The following is a 19,409-nucleotide window of genomic DNA, read 5'->3' as shown; positions in this document are numbered from 1 at the left end:
TCATACTAGCATATTTAAGAAATTTTCCCTAAGACACAGCAGCTAGTCAAATGGGAAGCAATTGTAAGGTATAGTAAAGGCACTTTAGGAGGATTGTGCTCTGTGTAAATTCTCATAACACCTTATTGACCAACCTGTCCCTCAAAATGAACGAACAAAAATACGTGTGTGTACATTTGTTTGGAGTATTGCATTAGTAGAAATGATAATTAGGAGTTACAGTTTTATTTATTTTCATGTTTGGTTTAGTGGTACCTCCAGAGCTACTCACCAAATCTTTTGTGTGCCTATTTAGTATAATCTTTGGCTGCATTTCTTTTCCCTTCAGTAATAATGAAGAAATGGTGGTTTCTATTTTAGCTCACAAAGATTTGACAACAGGCAATCACGCAAGCCCCATGTTCTCCTCCTCCCCCGTAGAGAATTAAATCTCTCTCTCTCTCTGTCAAATAAATAAAATCTTTAAAAAGTTAATGTCAGTCAGATGCTCACCCCCCACACTTTAAATTCTTAGATCCGGAGATTGGATATGTTTTCCTTCTATAAAATTTTTCTCTAAAGAAAATACATTTAATATAAATCAGATATTAGATACTGTGTGTGTAAAAGCATCTTGCACTTTGTAAATAGGAAGCAAAGTTAGTTGACTCTGTTAGCTAATTCTCCATTAGGTGAAGTTCAATCAGGTTTAGCATCACATTTTGTCACCCTTACATAAGAGGCCCCTGAAGGCAGAATGTATTTATCTGCACCTAGCATAATGTCCCTCCAGCCAATAGAATGTTCTCAAAAATGTTTATTGTGTGATGAATTATACATATTAGTTATACCTCAGATTCCCTTTCAATAACAAAAGCATTTTTAAATTGGTTTTCTACTGTCTATTATGGGTTTTTGCTGGCACGTCTACTCAATTGAGTCAGACAGATAATGGGTCGATATTTCTGCCATTGCTGGCTGGGTTTGTAAGTGCACCACAACAGAAGGTTCGAGTTAATTGTCCAAGACATAGATTTTGATTTTGTTTATATGGTGGCTGGATCTGACTATAGATGTGGAAACAAACTCAAAATCAGTTACTTTATATTGAGCATGCTTCTGTCACCCTGAGTAAAAACTAGAGATGAATGTTTATGATGTTACTTGTGAATATATGTTCTTTAATGTAGTGCTCTTTAAACTTGGATACATGAAAATTGTCTAGTGGGTTTGGGAACACAAGTGGTTTAAAGGGAAATCAATTTCGAGAAACTCATCTTTATTTTTATTTATTTAAAAAATTTTTTTTTTCGTGTCAAATTGGGAAAGATTATTTTTATTTTTATTTATTATTTATTTTTTATTTTTTATTTTTTTAAGATTTTATTTATTCATTTGACAGAGAGAGACACAGCGAGAGAGGGAACACAAGCAGGGGAAGCAGGAGAGGGAGAAGCAGGCTTCCCGCCGAGCAGGGAGCCCGATGCGGGGCTCGATCCCAGGACCCTGGGATCACGACCTGAGCCGAAGGCAGACGCTTAACAACTGAGCCACCCAGGCGCCCGTATTTTTATTTTATTTTATTATGTTAGTCACCATACAATACATCATTGGTTTTTGATGTGGTGATCCACGATCCATTGTTTCCGTATAACACCCAGTGCTCCATGTAGTACGTGCCCTCCTTAATACCCATCACCGGGCTAACCAGTCCCCCCTCTCCCCTCCCCTCTAAAACCCAGTTTGTTTCTCAGAGTCCATAGTCTCTCATGGTTCATCTCTCCCTCCAATCCGCCCCCCCCCCCATTTTTCCCTTCCTTCTCCTAATGTCCTCCATGCTATTCCTTATGTTCTACAAATAAGTGAAACCATATGATAATTGACTTTCTCTGCTTGACTTATAGTACTTCTCTCTAAAATGGATCTACCCTATGAATGCTCTGTGATCAAAGCTTCAGGCTGTATATTCTTTTTTACCTCTACTTGACAATTGCCTTCTGCCACTTAAAAAAAGAAGGGGGATATAACTTTCACCCATAATCTTATTTGGTACATTGCATACATGTGAAATCCTCCAGGAATAGAAGGGGCAAACAAAAAATCCATTCTAAATACTGGTTTTAGGGAAGCCTCTGATGAGGGGGGTAATGCAGTTTTTCAATATTATTTTAAGGCATAGAGAAGAAAATAAAAATAGAGCACCATTTCTTTAACGTATTTTGAGTTTCTCTAAACAATTTGAAATTCATTTGGTTACTAGTTTTATCATTAGTTTTTTAAATAATGTCTTTTTCAAACATAGTCTCTCTGAGTACTTCCAGAGTAGTGCATATTTAATTTTACACTTAAAAGTCTGCTTGATCTGAATATCTGCATGAATATTGTACTTGGAAAAGATAGCCCTGGTGTTAATGGTGTCATAATTCTTCCTGGGTACAAATTTCATTGTGGTCACTGTCTCACTTTATAAAGGCAATCGGAAGCTATCCAATTTATCCTTTGTAATTTTTATAATAATTGAAAGAACACATGGGAAGAAATATCATTGGAGTTTAGAGATGATTGAACTAAAATACATGAATATGATAGGTTGCAAAATGTGCCTCTGTGTGGGGAGGGGTGGGAGACAGGGAGAGGGAGGGAGAGAGAGAGACAGAGAAACTTAGGTTACACAATGCATGGTAATGGGGAAAACTTCAGAGAACCATGTGTAGGCTGTCAGTGATGGTGTTGAGCCTTGAATAAAATTGCATTTTATCATCTCAATGAGAAACAATCAAAAGTTAGGAACAAAGACTTAAAAGTAAATTTAGACCAAGATACCTTGATCTCTGTAATTTAAGCAATTTACTTTTGCTTTCTCATTCTTAAAATTTAATGAACTTCAAATTTGAAGAATCACGCTGACCTGTTTAGTCTCAGTGGACGCATTTGATTGTTGTCTAGCTCCTGGGTTTAAGTTGCAGGAATTTCACTTAAAGAAATGATTGGTAGGGACACCTGGGTGGCTCAGTCAGTTAAGCACCTGCCTTCAACTCAGGTCCTAGGATCCTTGCTCAGCGGGGATTCTCCGTCTGCCTGCCGCATCCCCTGCTTGTGTGTTCTCTCTGACAAATAAATAAATAAAATCTTTTAAAAAATTAAGAAACGATTGGTAAATTTGCAAAGCAGTGGTTTTTAACAAAGGGCTCATACCAGAGTCAGGAGTAGAGCATTTAGAAATATTCATATATTTTCTCAACTGGGAATCTGATTCAGTAGATCTGGGATGGGGCTCAGTAATCAATATTATTAAAAAATTCCTTGACTAATTTTGATGACCACTATGGTAGAAGATTATGTTTTACCTAGGGACTGACTCTGGAAATATTTCTGAAAATCAACCTTTCTTTACTCAGATATCTGTCTTCCATTTATACCTTTGTGTATTAGTTTCCTAGGGCTGTTATAACAAATTACCACACACTTGGAGTCTTAAAACAACAGAAATATATCTTCTAATTTTGGAGGCCAGAAGTCTGAAATCAAGTTGTCAACATGCTGCACTCCCTTTGGAGTGTCTAGGAGAGAATCTCTGCCTCTCCCAACTTATGGTGGTTGCTGGCATTCCTTCACTTGTGTCTGTATCCAATTTCTGTGTCCATCTTCACATTGCCTTCTCTTCTTCTGTCTTTCTTAAATCTCCGCCTTCCATCCTCTATGGACACCACCCAGCCCAGATACCCTCCCCATCTCAAGATCATTAACTTAATCACATTTGCAGTCTTTTTGCTATATACAGAAATGTTTACAGGTTCCAGGGATTAGGACCTGGACATCATCTGAGGGTCCATTATTTAGCCCACCATAACTGGTTATTACCTTACTGCATATAATGTATATATGGGTTACTGTGACCCATTAAGGTTGATTTATCCCCAACTATCAATTTGTGGCCACTGTGATATAACAGCCTTTCATGACAGTGTTTGCTCATAAACCTTGCTCTCTTGGAGCTAGGTCAAATAACCCCTTACATAGCTATGGATAAATTATTTTCCTGAGCTATAGACTACATCTCCAGTTTCAGCCATTTATATGACAGATACCTTTAGTTGTAAGTGGACTGAGACTATAGGATCAGTGTGGCAAACCAGTCATGGTCACCAACAAAGGCATTTGAAGCCTGTGTCCTAGCAACAGTGACTTTTGTTGAAAGCTCATCCTTTAGAATTACAATGACCACCATTATTGAATGTATTCTAAGAGAGGCACAAGCCTTTTTACCTTTTCACATGGGTCTTGACAAGCCAGGCATTTACAGTGCTGTAAAGTTTGGTCTTAGGAGGAGACAATGTAGTTAGTTTTAGTTAGTTGATAAAAGAGAATGTATTTAGTTGAATGAATATAGTCAATTGATTTCTGAAAAATGTGATTTCTGAGTCAGAGCTTGTGAAAAACAGCTATTGGACCTTGAGAGAAGTTAATTAACATATGACTTCATTTTCTTTAACCTATAGAAGGAAGAATTTGTTTTATGATTTCTCAGGCCCCTGTCAGCTGTGAAATTCCATTTTGTTGTTTCTTGAGTGGGAATTAGAGAGTTTTTACAATTCATCCCGAAAACATTATTACTAAAAGATTTGTCCCTATGCCATTAGCAGGCAGATACAAATATGATTTTAACTTGGAACTTTCCTGCTTGTATGATAGGAATATAATAGTATTGTGGATGAAATAGTTGATAGAAAAATTCTGACAGTCCTAGGATTCTGACTTGGATATATTTTATATTACTGTAAACTGCCTTTACTTGGGCTTTATGTATAGTGTTTCCACACTCAAAAAATTAAATACTTTATACTAAGTTTACTAAGTTTGAGGGTACATTTTCACTTTTAGGTCTTCATGCCTTAGTTCCTCTTTACTGAGTTTGTAGTATTTGGAAACATCCAAGTGCATCTGACATATGGATCCAGTGTTCACAAGAGTTCACACAAACTTAGGCTCACCTACATTTAAGTGATAAGATGAGGAAGATGTGAGTAATGGGGATTATCCAAAGAGTTATGAGAAATTATGAGAAAGTTATGAGAAAATTCAGGAGACTGTACTGTGTCACAGAAAATAAGGAAGAGAATATTTGAGAGTATTCAATGCTGCTGACAGGCAAAGTGATGCAGGAACACTGAAAAGTGGCTTGAATTTAGCATGAAAGAATCAGATGCATTTATTGTGATCAGTTTTTAATGGAGGAACAGGAATAAAAGCAAGATTGCCTGATTTGAAGAGAAGACATTAAGTGGAGATGTGAATTGCAGAAACTTATCTCAGAAATTTAGCTAAAATAGCGGCTGAGGAACAAAGGGTGCTAAATTGCAGAAGTGGGGTTTAGAGAGACTTGCACATGTTTGAAAGCTAATAGAAAGGCACTAGTAAAGGAGGAGATGTTACCACAGAAAGGGAAGGTATCAGGACCAGTTTTAGAGGTTTAGCCTAGTAGAGGTGGGATATCCCTTCCCTTACCATCAGAAAGGCAGAAAAAATAGATGCCATTGCAGATACATTTTAAGGAAGATGGCAAAGAGTTAAAGGAGGCTCATGAATAAGCCTCTCCTGAAGTTTGAGATGATGAATATTCAATGGCATTGATTTGTGTTCTTGTTCAATTTTCACCATTAGTGCTGAATTAGTCACATACAAATAGGGGAGGCTGTGAAGCTCAGGAGGATTACACTATTGGCTAGCTAGGTCAGTGCTACCCCTTCTTTAATATATACCCCAACCTCCTTGACTTCAGGGCTGGGCCCAGTCATTATATTTCGTCTTCCAGCCACATGGATTAGTCCATGGGGAGGACAGGTGATCTAAACCACACCAATTAGAATCTTTTCAAATTGGAGTTAGGAGAAAGAACAGTTTTTTCTTGTTGAAAGACATAAAAGATGTAAATGGGTGTTGCTTGTTGTAGACATGTTTCTTGTGTAGTAAAAAAACAAAGAGTGGAGATGTTTGGGGTGGAAAGAGAATAGTTGAGAGGACAGTAGGAGAGTTTTAAATGCCTGTGTCCCTGAGGCCAGCCCTATCCATGTCTTTTTATGATTTGGCTACATAAACTATTACATATACAATTAGGTCCCCCTTATGCATAAGGTAGCTAGAGTTTAGGTATTTGTATTTGAAACTAAAGAAACCTTAACTAATATAGGGGGTATAAATTGGAGAAGTCAGAGTAGGCTTGGTCAAGAGTTTCAATGTTTCTTTTTTAGGTACAATAGAGAGGCAGTAGGACAAAGAAGTTGAAGATATTAATAATAACAAGACTGGTTGATGTGATAGAGCATGGGGTCTAGGTTGCACGAGAATGGAAGGGAGGACTGTGGGGCTAAAGAGGAATCAATTCTTAACTAAGCTAATACATAAAAGGATAGGAAGTTGTGATGAAGGATATATAAGTGTTAGATGCATTTGCAAAGCATATTTTCCTTTTTTTAAGAAAAATAGTGTGTCATTATAAAGCACCAGAAAGATTCAAGCAAATCCCTTTGTAATTTTGCAATTGGAAAAGGATAAGCATAACATCCACTTTTTAGATTTGTCATGTTATAATATATACACTGGGAGAGGACTACAATATGACAAGTTTGTTGAATTTTACAGAATACTTTATAAAAGATTTTTGTTGCATGATATGCATCTGAACAAGAATTTTCTATTTTGGAACTCAGTACCTCATTAAGCAAAATATTCTCATGGACAAAAAATTTGAGGGCGCCTGGGTGGCTCAGTTGGTTAAGCGACTGCCTTCGGCTCAGGTCATGATCCTGGAGTCCCAGGATCGAGTCCCGCATCAGGCTCCCTGCTCGGCAGGGAGTCTGCTTCTCCCTCTGACCCTCCTCCCTCTCATGCTCTCTGTCTCTCATTCTCTCTCTCTCAAATAAATAAATAAATAAATAAATAAATAAATAAATAAATAAAACAAAAAAAATTGAAAAAACTTGCTTTAGGACAGAATTGAATATATTAGAAAATTTTTAGATGCTTAGATATCATTGTCAAGTATCTACCTTTATGAATAGATCTTTTTTTTATCTTTACTACATTGTTAAATTACTCTAGGTAATTTTGAGTATGATAGTATATAAAGAACCTTTAATGATCTTTTTTCAATTGCAGTTTCTCAGCTCACTATTACTTGTGGGTTCAAAATGCTCATGCAAGTAATGGAACCCATTTAAAAGGCATTTATCCAGCAAGAGTCTCTGAGGCTTGAGTTAGACATCTTCTCTCTCTGCACATCTAAACAAGTGCAGTCTCATGAGACATTTAAACAATAGGTTGTTGTAGTTCTTCAGTAAATTTGAGTTCCTTCAAAAGAACATCCAATTTATAGCATGGTCTTTGTGCCTCATTTAACCCTTATTTTAATTTGATGTTCTATCAGTTTTTGTATTTGAGGACACGTTTTACCATGTCCTATTAATGATGAAATGCCTCCTAATTTTTATTAGCTTCATAATTATTCAGTATTTAAACTGTTGTAGCCACCCTGCGAAATTCCCACAGAGTTTGTGAAAATACTGGCTAAGGATACATGAATTAAATCTCAAGTAATATAAAATCTGTAACCTAAATATATTTGTACTGAATCTTTGTTGAGTCGAGTTGGTCCAAGTTCTTTGAAGAAGAACATTCCAGCATCATTATAATATCCTTTTCTTCAGTATAATTTGTTGTCGTGGTTTTATAGCTTAAAGATACATTTGTGTTTTCTTTTACATCTTACTCAAAATTAAGAAAGCATAGATGTGGAGTAGCATTTTCTTGGGTGGTTGTCATAGTGGAACAACTTGATTACAAGGATCTTATCTGGGAGAATCAGAATCAGGCTGACTGTCATTATTGTTACCAAAACTCTAGTTTTCTGTCTTTCCCCTCCACCACCTCACACCCACCAGGGTAGCACTCACTAACTGTAAAGCACAATTATGAAGTTAGACTGGTAACAACTGCATGAATCATTGGTATAGAAACTCTGAAATTATTCTAAGATAGTTTTCTATGCCCTAGGTTCAGTCCCCCTCATATGTATCTTACTCATTAAAATGTTATGAAAACAGTTAGATTTATTACATCAATGAAAAAGGTATGCATACTTCAGTATCCAAACTAATGAAACTACAAGACCATATTTTGAATAAGGAAAATAGAGTACATGGTCTAATTTTAATCATATCCTAATATTTTACATGGTAAAATGTAATACAGTGTTGTGTGTGTTATTTATAAAAGCCATTTTTTACTTTGTGCAAAATCTGTTTCACAAAATGCTGCTTACCCTATGCTTATTTGCCTCACCTGTCCTTATCTTTCAGAGCCAACAGGGGTGACTAACAAGGGGCTTAGGAATTACTTGCTGATTCCTTTTGGCTTTGGTCATTTGCTGAATTAAAAATATTGAACAGAATGAGAAGAATAATTCCATCTTGTTTTCTCTCTTTACAGGCTCTGTACAACTCTATTAAGAATGAGAAGCTTGAATGGGCAGTGTGAGTATGCTGGATGTCAGCATTTTAATAAGTGAACTACTTGTTCTTTTCTTACTGTCTTTCTTTATGCTTTAGAGGGTGATCTTAGAGAAGGATTAAATATGCATGACCAGTCCTCATTTTACACCAGTGTCTAACGTACTCTGTATAAAACCTAAGCAAACCCTGAGTATCCCATGTCTTTTTCTTGGTACCCAGCATGCTTCTATTTGCTTTTAGTCTAGTTGCCTTGCCTAGAGACAATTATCTTTTTAATGTATCCTTTTAAAAAACAGCCATTCTAGAAAAAACCTGATAAAATCACGTAATTCCAGAATCCAGTACAAATGATTTTGGTACCGTCTACTTACTATAATTCCTTCCTTCCTATCATCATAGATCAAGGTTTTCCAGTCTTATTTCCAATGACCCCAGTTATATCAAGATATTGATAAACTTGAGAAATGATGGATTAAATAAGCAAAAAAAATTTTTTTAATGGCAGAACTTCCAGGAGCTTGTACAATGCCAATCTCCAAGAGAGGAATCAAATTTACAGTGTTTTCTGAACCTTTCAACAGTATAATGTAGTGTTTCAAGGTACATACTTTGGTAGATACTAGTATAGATAAATTATATCTAACTCTATGTAGACCAACAATACTGCTCTTGCTGAACTTTCACAGATCAATGCAGCAGTTAAGAATTTAACTTAAAAAAAATTGTTGCTGGGCGCCTGGGTGGCTCAGTCGTTAAGCGTCTGCCTTCGGCTCAAGTCATGATCCCAGGGTGCTGGGATCGAGCCCCACATCGGGCTCCCTGCTCTGCAGGAAGCCTGCTTCTCCCACTCCCACTCCCCCTGCTTGTGTTCCCTCTCTCGCTGTGTCTCTCTCTGTCAAATAAATAAATAAGTCTTTAAAAAAAAAAAGTGTTACTAAAGTTATCCATAAATTAGGTCAAAATATGTTTTTAAATAGAACTACATGTGAATTTTATTTTTGGTTTTCACTGATATTAAGCATTCATAAATATTTTTTTCTACCATATGACCTAACATAGCAGTCTGCAATGAACTTAGGTTTATAGAATCAGAACTTAGGGGATAAATTTTATTCTTTCATATGTACATTGGAAAAAAGTGGGTTAGCAATTGACTACATATATCTCACATATATATACATCATGAGACTCAAAGACAGTGTAGCATTTCAAGGAAAACTGATTAAGATAATAAGAAGAATTCATGGTCTATCCAAAGTGATCACTTTCGGACTTCTCTGTCGTGAATGAAAGTGGGTTTTCTAGAAAAATTTCATAAATGATATACTTAGAATCTTGCTGAAATATTAAAGGTATAGCCTGACCTATGCAGAATATCTCCTCTAGTGAAAATTAATAAAAATGAAATGTAAATATATTCATACTAGGGGAGAGAATATTTTTCTTTTATAAAGTTATTTTAAAAACCAAATAAATGTACTCCTGAGGATCTGTTTTGTAAATCTAAATCTTTGATATATTGAACTTGTTATAGTAGGTTTTATATATAGTTATGTATAATGGCAGTTTGGTGCAAGAAAGTATCTTTTACTTTCAGGCTAGTATAGTTAACATCAAATGCCAGTATAGTTAACATAGAATGTTATATTAGTTTCAGGAGTACAATATAGTGATTCAGCAATTCTATATGTTACCCAGTGCTTATCATGATAAGTGTACTCTAATCCCTATCACCAATTTCACTCATCCCCCAAATCACCTCCCCTCTGTTAACCCACAGTTAGTTGAGTCTGTTTTTGGTTTGTCTCTTTTTTCTTTGTGCATTTGTTTATTTCTTAAATTTCATATATGAGTGAAAGCATATGGTATTTGACTTTCTTTAACCGACTTTATTCACTCAGCATTATACCCTCTAGTTCCATCCATGTCATTGCAAATGGAAGACTTCATTCGTTTTTATGTCTGAGTAATAGATACAATTATATACACCACATCTTCTTTATCCTTTCATATATCGATGGATGCTTGGGCTGCTTCCTTATCTTGGCTATTGTAAGTAATGGTGCAGTAAACATAGAAGTGCAGATATCTTTTTGATTTAGCGTTGTTTTGTATTCTTTGGGTAAATACCCAGTAGTAGAATTAGTGGGTCATATGGTAATTCTATATTTAATTTTTTGAGGAACCTCCATACCATTTTCCACAGTGGCTGCACCAGTTTGCATTCCCACCAGCAGTGCACAAGGTTCTTTTATCTCCACATTCTCTCCAAAACTTGTTTCTTGAGTTTTTGATTTTAGCCATTCTGACAGGTGTGAGGTGATATCTCATTGCAGATTTGATTTACATTTCCCTGATGATAAGAAAGTATCTTATCTTGGGCCTAATCCATGGCTGAGCGTGTGAGTTTCCCCAAGAACTGAATTCTTCTGTGGCCCTCATGTCAAGTCAAGAGAGCACTGTGTTCAGGAACCTAAATTCCAGAATCAGATAGATTTGGGTTTGAATTCCAACTCTTGCATGTACTAGCTGGGTCACTGGTCATGCCTCTATGCCTCAGTTTTCTCTTTTGTATGATAAGCAATTAATGAACCTCATATAACCCTCAGGATGACACTATAAAATGTTCTAAACTACTAAACATAAAGCAGCAGTGAAAGCCATATCTACAGCAGTGAAAGGTATGGGAGGAGTCATAGGTAAGGTAGAGGCCAAAACCTAAGTAAGTAGGGAAATACTGGTGTTGCTAATAGAAATGGAGAATATATGACAAAGTTCAGAGACAGATGATGAAGTCTAAATGGAGTGGAAATGTCCTGTAGGAAAGTAAAAATGTTGAATTGAAACTTGGGAAAGAGGTCAGAGCTATATAAATACTTGGGAAAATTTTTTATAGATCTGGCAGATGAAGTTTTAAGAATGAGTAAAGATTGCTGAGAAAAGAACCTTAGTGAAAAAAGACAATTCTAAGTGCTGGTCTTTGGGAGGTACCAACATTAATAAATAATAGGATGAAAATGAGTTAGAGAAAGTGTGATCGGAGAGGTGCAAGAAGAACTGGGTGAGCACAGTGTTCTATATGCACATACTTATTTATCAAGGAAAAATCTTAGTTCTTGATCTGAAAAATCACATAAATTGATATATAGCAGAGTTTTCTAAAGTGTGTTCTTAGGAACATTAGTTTTAGTAGCTGTTAAAAGGTACTTTATGGGGAGGCGGAGCAAGATGGTGGAGGAGTAGGAGATCTGGATTTCATCTCCTCTCAGGAACTCAGCTGGATAGGGATCAAACCATTCTGAACACCTACAAACTCAACAGGAGATCGAAGAAAAGAAGAGCAACAACTCTCTCATGAGAAAAGCGACCACTTTCTGGAAGGTAGGACGTGCGGAGAAGTGAATCCGAGGCGATATTTGGGAGGATAGACGGCGGGGGAGGGGCCTCCGTCGGCCGCTTCTGGCAAGTGATAGAACCACGGAGCACAAAATCGGAAATTTAGAAGTCTGCTCCGCCGAGGGACGGTTAAAAAAAACCGTCTGGTGGCTAAGCGGGGGGGTGGAACCCTCTGGGACAGTGTGGTCTCAGGACCCTCGGGGTCACAGAAAGTCCGGGGGTGCCTGAGTGTGGCAGAGCTCCCAGGTAACCAAGCAGGGAAGCCAGCTGCAGAGGCGGAGCCCAGACGCGGGCTCTCAGCTCAGGGTTGCCATAAACCGTGATCTGCGGCATAGTCGGGCCACTGCTCCCCCAGCAGGGACCCAACAAGCGGCAGATCCGGGGAGACTCACCTTCATCCCCCGGGAGGAGCCGCGTGGGAGTGCACTGCAGGGATCTGCTGGGTTTGGAGGCTCCACGCGGGGTCGGGTGCCAGAGATAGAGGCGCGCGGTCGCAGGCCGGGTGAGCACGGAGTGCAGCCGGAGACCGGGGAGACGGGAGTGACTGACGGCTTTTCTCTGGGGGCTCACTGAGGAGCGGGCCCCGAGTTCTCAGCGCCTCCAGGGTGTAGATTGGGAGGCCGCCATTTTCACTCTCCGCCTCCAAAGCTGTATGGAAAGCTCACAGGGAACAAAAGCTCCGGAGAGCAAACCCGAGCAGATTACTTAGCCGGGAGGGGGCAAGGGCGGGGCAATTCCAACTCCAGCAGAGACATTTGGAAACCACGGCAACAGGCCCCTCCCCAGAAGATCAGCGAGAACAGCCAGCCAAGAACAAGTTTATCGATCAATGAGAACGGCAGAACTCCAGCGCTAGGGGACTACTGCACATAGAATTCACAGCTTTTTTACCATGATTCTTTAGTCTTTTAAAGTTAATTTTTTTTAACTGTCTTTTTGTCTTTTTATTTCTTTTTGAATTTTTCTTTTTCCCTTTTTCAACCAACATCTTATCAATCCCTTTTTTTAAAAAAAAAATTTTTTTATTTTTCATTTTTAGAGTCATATTCTATCTGTTCATAGTAGTTACCCATATTTTTGGCTTATATATATAAGTTGTTCTCTCTTTAAAATTTTGAGATAGTTTCTTCTAACAGATTAAAATACACCCTAAATCTCTAGTATATGGTGTTTTCTGTTCCCCTGCCTGATCACATCCTCTCCCGTTTTTTTTTTCTTTTTCTTTTTTCTTTTTTTAAATCCTCTTCTTTCTTTTTTGAAAAAACTTCTTATCAATTCCTTTTATAAAATTTTTTATAATTTCCATTTTTACAGTCATATTCCATCCCTTCATCATATCAACCCTTATTTTTGTACATATATAAGTTTTTCTTTCTTTAAAATTTTGGGAGGCACTTTCTTCTAAAAGACCAAAATACACCCCAAATCTAGTGTGTGGCACTGATCTATATACCAGCCTGATCATATTTGATCACATTCTGGTTTTGTTGTTGTTGTTGTTGTTTTGTTTTGTTTGTTTTTGTTTTTATCTTTATCTTTTTCTTTTTTTTGTTTTTCTTTTTTCTCTCTTTCCCCTTCTTATCCCACTGCTTCAGGTCTTTTCTGATTTGTTTAGAGTATATTTTCTGGGGACGTGGTTACTCTGCTAGCATTTTGTTCTCTCATTAATCTATTCTCCTCTGCACAAAATGACAAGACGGAAAAAAATCACCTCAACAAAAAGAACAAGAGGCAGTACCGACTGCCAGGGACCTACTCAATACGGACATTAGTACGATGTCAGATCTAGAGTTCAGAATCATCACTTTAAAGATACTAGCTGGGCTTGAAAAAAATATGGAAGTTAGTAGAGAAACCCTTTCTGGAGAAGTAAAAGAGCTAAAATCCAACCAAGTAGAAATCAAAAAGGCTATTCATGAGGTGCAATAAAAAATGGGGGCGCTAAATGCTAAAATAAATGAGGCAGAAGAGAGAATCAGTAATATAGAAGATGAAATAATGGAAAATAAAGAAGCTGAGAAAAAGAGAGATAAACAACTACTGGATCACGAGGGCAGAATTCGAGAGATAAGCAATACCATAAGATGAAACAACATTAGAATAACTGGGATCCCAGAAGAAGAAGAAAGAGAGAGAGGGGCAGAAGGTATAATGGAGCAAATTATAGCAGAGAACTTCCCCAATTTAGGGAAAGAAACAGGCATGAAAATCCAGGAAGCACAGAGAACCCCTCTCAAAATCAATAAAAATAGGTCAACACCCCGACATCTAATAGTAAAACTTACGAGTCTCATAGACAAAGAGAAAATCCTGAAAGCAGCTCGGGAGAAGAGATACGTAACCTACAATGGTAGAAACATTAGATTGGCAACAGACCTATCCACAGAGACCTGGCAGGCCAGAAAGGACTGGCAGGATATATTCAGAGCCCTAAATGAGAAAAATATGCAGCCAAGAATACTATATCCAGCTAGGCTGTCATTGAAAATTGAAGGAGAGATAAAAAGCTTCCAGGACAAACAAAAACTAAAGGAATTTGCAAACACAAAACCAGCCCTACAGGAAATCTTGAAAGGGGTCCTCTAAGCAAAGAGAGAGCCTAAAAGCAACATAGACCAGAAAGGAACACAGACAATATACGGTAACAGTCACCTTACAGGCAATACAGTGGCACTAAATTCGTATCTTTCAATAGTTACCCTGAATGTAAATGGGCTAAATGCCCCAATCAAAAGACACAGGCTAACAGACTGGATTAAAAAACAAGACCCATCGATATGCTGTCTGCAAGAGACTCATTTTAGAACCAAAGACACCCCCAGATTGAAAGTGAGGGGGTGGGAAACCATTTACCATGCTAATGGACACCAAAAGAAAGCTGGGGTGCCAATCCTTAACATCAGACAAATTAGATTTTAAACCAAAGACTGTAATAAGAGATGAGGAAGGACACTATATCCTACTTAAAGGGTCTATCCAACAAGAAGATCTAACAATTGTAAATATCTATGCCCCTAACATGGGAGCAGCCAATTATATAAGGCAGTTAATAACAAAAGCAAAGAAACACATCAACAACAATACAATAATAGTGGGGGACTTTAGCACCCCCCTCACTGAAATGGACAGATCATCTAAGCAAAAGATCAACAAGGAAATAAAGACGCGAAATGACACACTGGACCACATGGACTTCACAGACATATTCAGAACATTCAATCCCAAAGCCACAGAATACACATTCTTCTCAAGTGCCCATGGAACATTCTCCAGAATTGATCACATCCTAGGTCATAAATCAGGTCTCAACTGGTACCAAAAGATTGGGATCATTCCCTGCCTATTTTCAGACCACAATGCTTTGAAACTAGAACTCAATCAGAAGAGGAAAGTCAGAAAGAACTCAAATACAAGGAGGCTAAAGAGCATCCTACTAAAGAGTGAATGGGTCAACCAGGAAATTAAAGAAGAATTTAAAAAATACATGGAAACCAAGGAAAATGAAAACACAACTGTTCAAAATCTTTGGGATGCAGCAAAGGCAGTCCTAAGAGGAAAATATATAGCAATACAAGCCTTTCTTAAGAAACAAGAAAGGTCTCAAGTACACAACCTAACCCTACACCCAAAGGAGCTGGAGAAAGAACAGCAAATAAAGCCTAAACCCAGCAGGAGAAGAGAAATAGTAAAGATCAGAGCAGAAATCAATGAAATAGAAACTAGAAGAACAGTAGAACAGATCAACGAAAGTAGGAGCGGGTTCTTTGAAAGAATTAACAAGATTGATAAACCCCTGGCCAGACTTATCAAAAAGAAAAGAGAAATGACCCAAATCAACAAAATCATGACTGAAAGAGGAGAGATCCCAATCAACACCAAAGACATACAAACAATTATAAGAACATATTATGAGCAACTCTATGCCAGCAAATTCGATAACCTGGAAGAAATGGATGCATTCCTAGAGATGTATCAACTACCAAAACTGAACCAGGAAGAAATAGAAAGCCTGAACAGACCTATAAGCACTAAGGAAATTGAAGCAGTCATCAAAAATCTCCCAAAAACAAGAGCCCAGGGCCAGATGGCTTCCCAGGGGAATTCCACCTAACATTTCAGGAAGAATTAATACCTATTCTTCTGAAAATATTCCAAAAAACAGAAATGGAAGGAAAACTTCCAAACTCGTTTTATGAGGCCAGCATTACCTTGATCCCCAAACCAGACAAAGACCCCATCAAAAAGGAGAATTACAGACCAATATCCCTGATGAACATGAATGAAAAAATTCTCACCAAATACTAGCCAATAGGATCCAACAGTACATTAAAAGGATTATTCACCACAACCAAGTGGGATTTATCCCTGGGCTGCAAGGTTGGTTCAACATCTGTAAATCAATCAACATGATACAATACATTAATAAAAGAAAGAACAAGAACCATATGATCCTCTCAATAGATGCAGAAAAAGCATTTCACAAAGTACAGCATCATTTCTTGATAAAACTCTTCAGGGTATAGGGATAGAGGTTACATACCTCAATATCATAAAAGCCATCTGTGAAAAACCCACAGCAAATATCATTCTAAATGGGGAAAAACTGAGAGCTTTCCCACTAAGGTTAGGAACATGGCAGGGATGCCCACTATCACCACTGCTATTCAACATAGTATTAGAAGTCCTAGCCACAGCAATCAGACAACAAAAGAAATAAAAGGCATCCAAATCAGCTAAGAAGAAGTCAAACTCTCACTTTTTGCAGATGATATGATACTTTATGTGGAAAACCCAAAAGACTCCACCCCAAAACTGCTAGAACTCATACAGGAATTCAGTAAAGTGGCAGGATAGAAAATCAATGCACAGAAGTCAGTGTAATTTTATACACCAACAGCAAGACAGAAGAAAGAGAAATTAAGGAGTCGATCCCATTTACAATTGCACCCAAAACCATAAGATACCTAGGAATAAATCTAACCAAAGAGGCAAAGAATCTCTACTCAGAAAACTATAAAATTCTCATGAAAGAAATTGAGGAAGACAAAAAGAAATGGAAAAACGTTCCATGCTCATGGATTGGAAGAAAAATATTGTGAAGATGTCAATGCTACCTAGAGCAATCTACACATTCAATGCAATCCCCATCAGAATACCATCCACTTTTTTCAAAGAAATGGAACAGATAATTCTAAAATTTGTATGGAACCAGAAAAGACCCTGCATAGCCAGAGGAATGTTGAAAAAGAAAAGCAAAGCCAGCAGCATCACAATTCCGGACTTCCAGCTCTATTACAAAGCTGTCATCATCAAGACAGTATGGTACTGGTACAAAAACAGACACATAGATCAATGGAACAGAATAGAGAGCCCAGAAATGGACCCTCAACTCTATGGTCAACTAATCTTTGACAAAGCAGAAAAGAATGTCCAATGGAAAAAAGACAGTCTCTTCAACAAATGGTGTTGGGAAAATTGGACAGCCACATGCAGAAGAATGAAACTGGACCATTTCCTTACACCACACACAAAAATAGACTCCAAATGGTTGAAAGACCTCAATATGAGACAGGAGTCCATCAAAATCCTAAAGGAGAACACAGGCAGCAACCTCTTTGACCTCAGCCACAGCAACTTCTTCCTAGAAACATCGCCAAAGGCAAGGGAAGCAAGGGCAAAAATGAACTATTGGGACTTCATCAAGATAAAAAGCTTTTGCACAGCAAAAGAAACAGTCAACAAAACCAAAAGACAACCGACAGAATGGGAGAAGATATTTGCAAATGACATATCAGATAAAGGGCTAGTATCCAAAATCTATAAAGAATTTATCAAACTCAACACCCAAAGCATAAATAATCCAATCAAGAAATGGGCAGAAGACATGAACAGACATTTTTCCAAAGATAACATCTAAATGGCCAACAGACACATGAAAAAGTGCTCAACATTGCTCGGCATCAGGGAAATCCAAATCAAAACCTCAATGAGATACCACCTCACACCAGTCAGAATGGCTAAAATTAACAAATCAGGAAATGAAAGATGTTGGCAGGGATGTGGAGAAAGGGGACCCCTCCTACACTGTTGGTGGGAATGCAAGCTGGTTTAACCACTAGGAAACAGTATGGAGGTTCCTCAAAAAGTTGAAAATAGAGCTACCAAATGATCCATCATATTGCACTACTGGGTATTTACCCCAAAGATACAAAAGTAGGGACCCGAAGGGGTACGTGCACCCCGATGTTTATAGCAGCAATGTCCACAATAGCCAAACTGTGGAAAGAGCCAAGATGTCCATCGACAGATGAATGGATAAAGAAGAGGTGGTATATATATACAATGGAATATTATGCAGCCATCAAAAGGAATGAGATCTTGCCATTTGCAACGACGTGGATGGAACTGGAGGGTATTATGTTGAGTGAAATAAGTCAAACAGAGAAAGACATGTATCATATGATCTCACTGATATGAGGAATTCTTAATCGCAGGAAACAAACTGAGTGTTGTTGGAATGGGGGTTGGCTGGGAGGGATGGGGGGACTGGGTGATAGACACTGGGGAGGGTATGTGCTCTGGTAAGCGCTGTGAATTGTGCAAGACTGTTGAATCTCAGATCTGTACCTCTGAAACAAATAATGCAATATATGTTAAGAAAAAAAAAAAGAAGAAGAATGTAGCGGGAGGGGAAGAATGAAGCAGGGGAAATCGGAGGGGTAGACCAACCATGAGAGACGATGGACTCTGAAAAACAAACAGGGTTCTACAGGGGAGGGGGGTGGGAGGATGGGTTAGGCTGGTGGTGGGTTTTGAGGAGGGCACATTCTGCATGGAGCACTCGGTGTTATGCACAAACAATGAATCATGGAACACTTCATCTAAAACTAATGATGTAATGTATGGGGATTAACATAAGATTAAAAATAAATTTTAAAAAAGGTACTTTAATCAAAAGAGGACTCAGTTATCCCATTTTTAAATTGGATTCTTTTGGGGGGGGGTGTTGAGTTTATAAATTCTTAATATATTTTAAATACTAGCTGTTTATTAGAAATGTCACTTGCAAATATCTTGCCCATTCTGTAGGTTGTCGTTTAGTTTTCTTGGTTGTTTCTTTGCTGTGCACAAGCTTTTTGTTTTGACGTAGTCCCAATAGTTTATTTTTGCTTTTGTTGCTTCAGGAGACATATCTAGACATATGTTGCTATAGCCAGTGTGAGAGAAATTACTGCCTATGTTCTCTTCTAGGGCTTTTATGGAGTCAGATCTCACATTTAGCTTCTTAATCCATTTTGAATTTATTTCTGTGTGTGGTTTAATGTTCAGTCTCATTCTTTTATGTAATGCTGTCCAGTTTTCTCAACACCATTTGTTGAAGAGGCTGTCTTTTTCCATCACACATTCTTTTCTGCTTTGTTGAAGATTTGTTGATCATATAATTGTGGGTTTATTTCTGGGATTTTATTGTGTTCCATTGTTCTGTGTGTCTGTTTTTGTGCCAGTGCCATACTGTTTTGATCACTA

General features: G+C 37.8%; 1 protein-coding gene across 1 annotated transcript in view; it reads left to right on the top strand.

Moving 5' to 3' along the window:
• PSD3 (pleckstrin and Sec7 domain containing 3) overlaps window positions 1–19,409 on the top strand; it is a 522,661-nt gene that overhangs the window by 304,420 nt on the left and 198,832 nt on the right. The window contains exon 11 of the mRNA XM_035003894.1: window positions 8,464–8,507. Coding sequence (XP_034859785.1) covers window positions 8,464–8,507 — 44 coding nt within the window. The remainder of the gene's footprint in view (window positions 1–8,463; window positions 8,508–19,409) is intronic.

Source organism: Mirounga leonina, unplaced genomic scaffold, assembly GCF_011800145.1.
Source record: "Mirounga leonina isolate KUSES-001 unplaced genomic scaffold, KU_Mleo_1.0 Mir_128, whole genome shotgun sequence".
Classification (NCBI taxonomy): domain Eukaryota; kingdom Metazoa; phylum Chordata; class Mammalia; order Carnivora; family Phocidae; genus Mirounga; species Mirounga leonina.
This window is presented reverse-complemented; position numbering and strand designations above follow the sequence as displayed.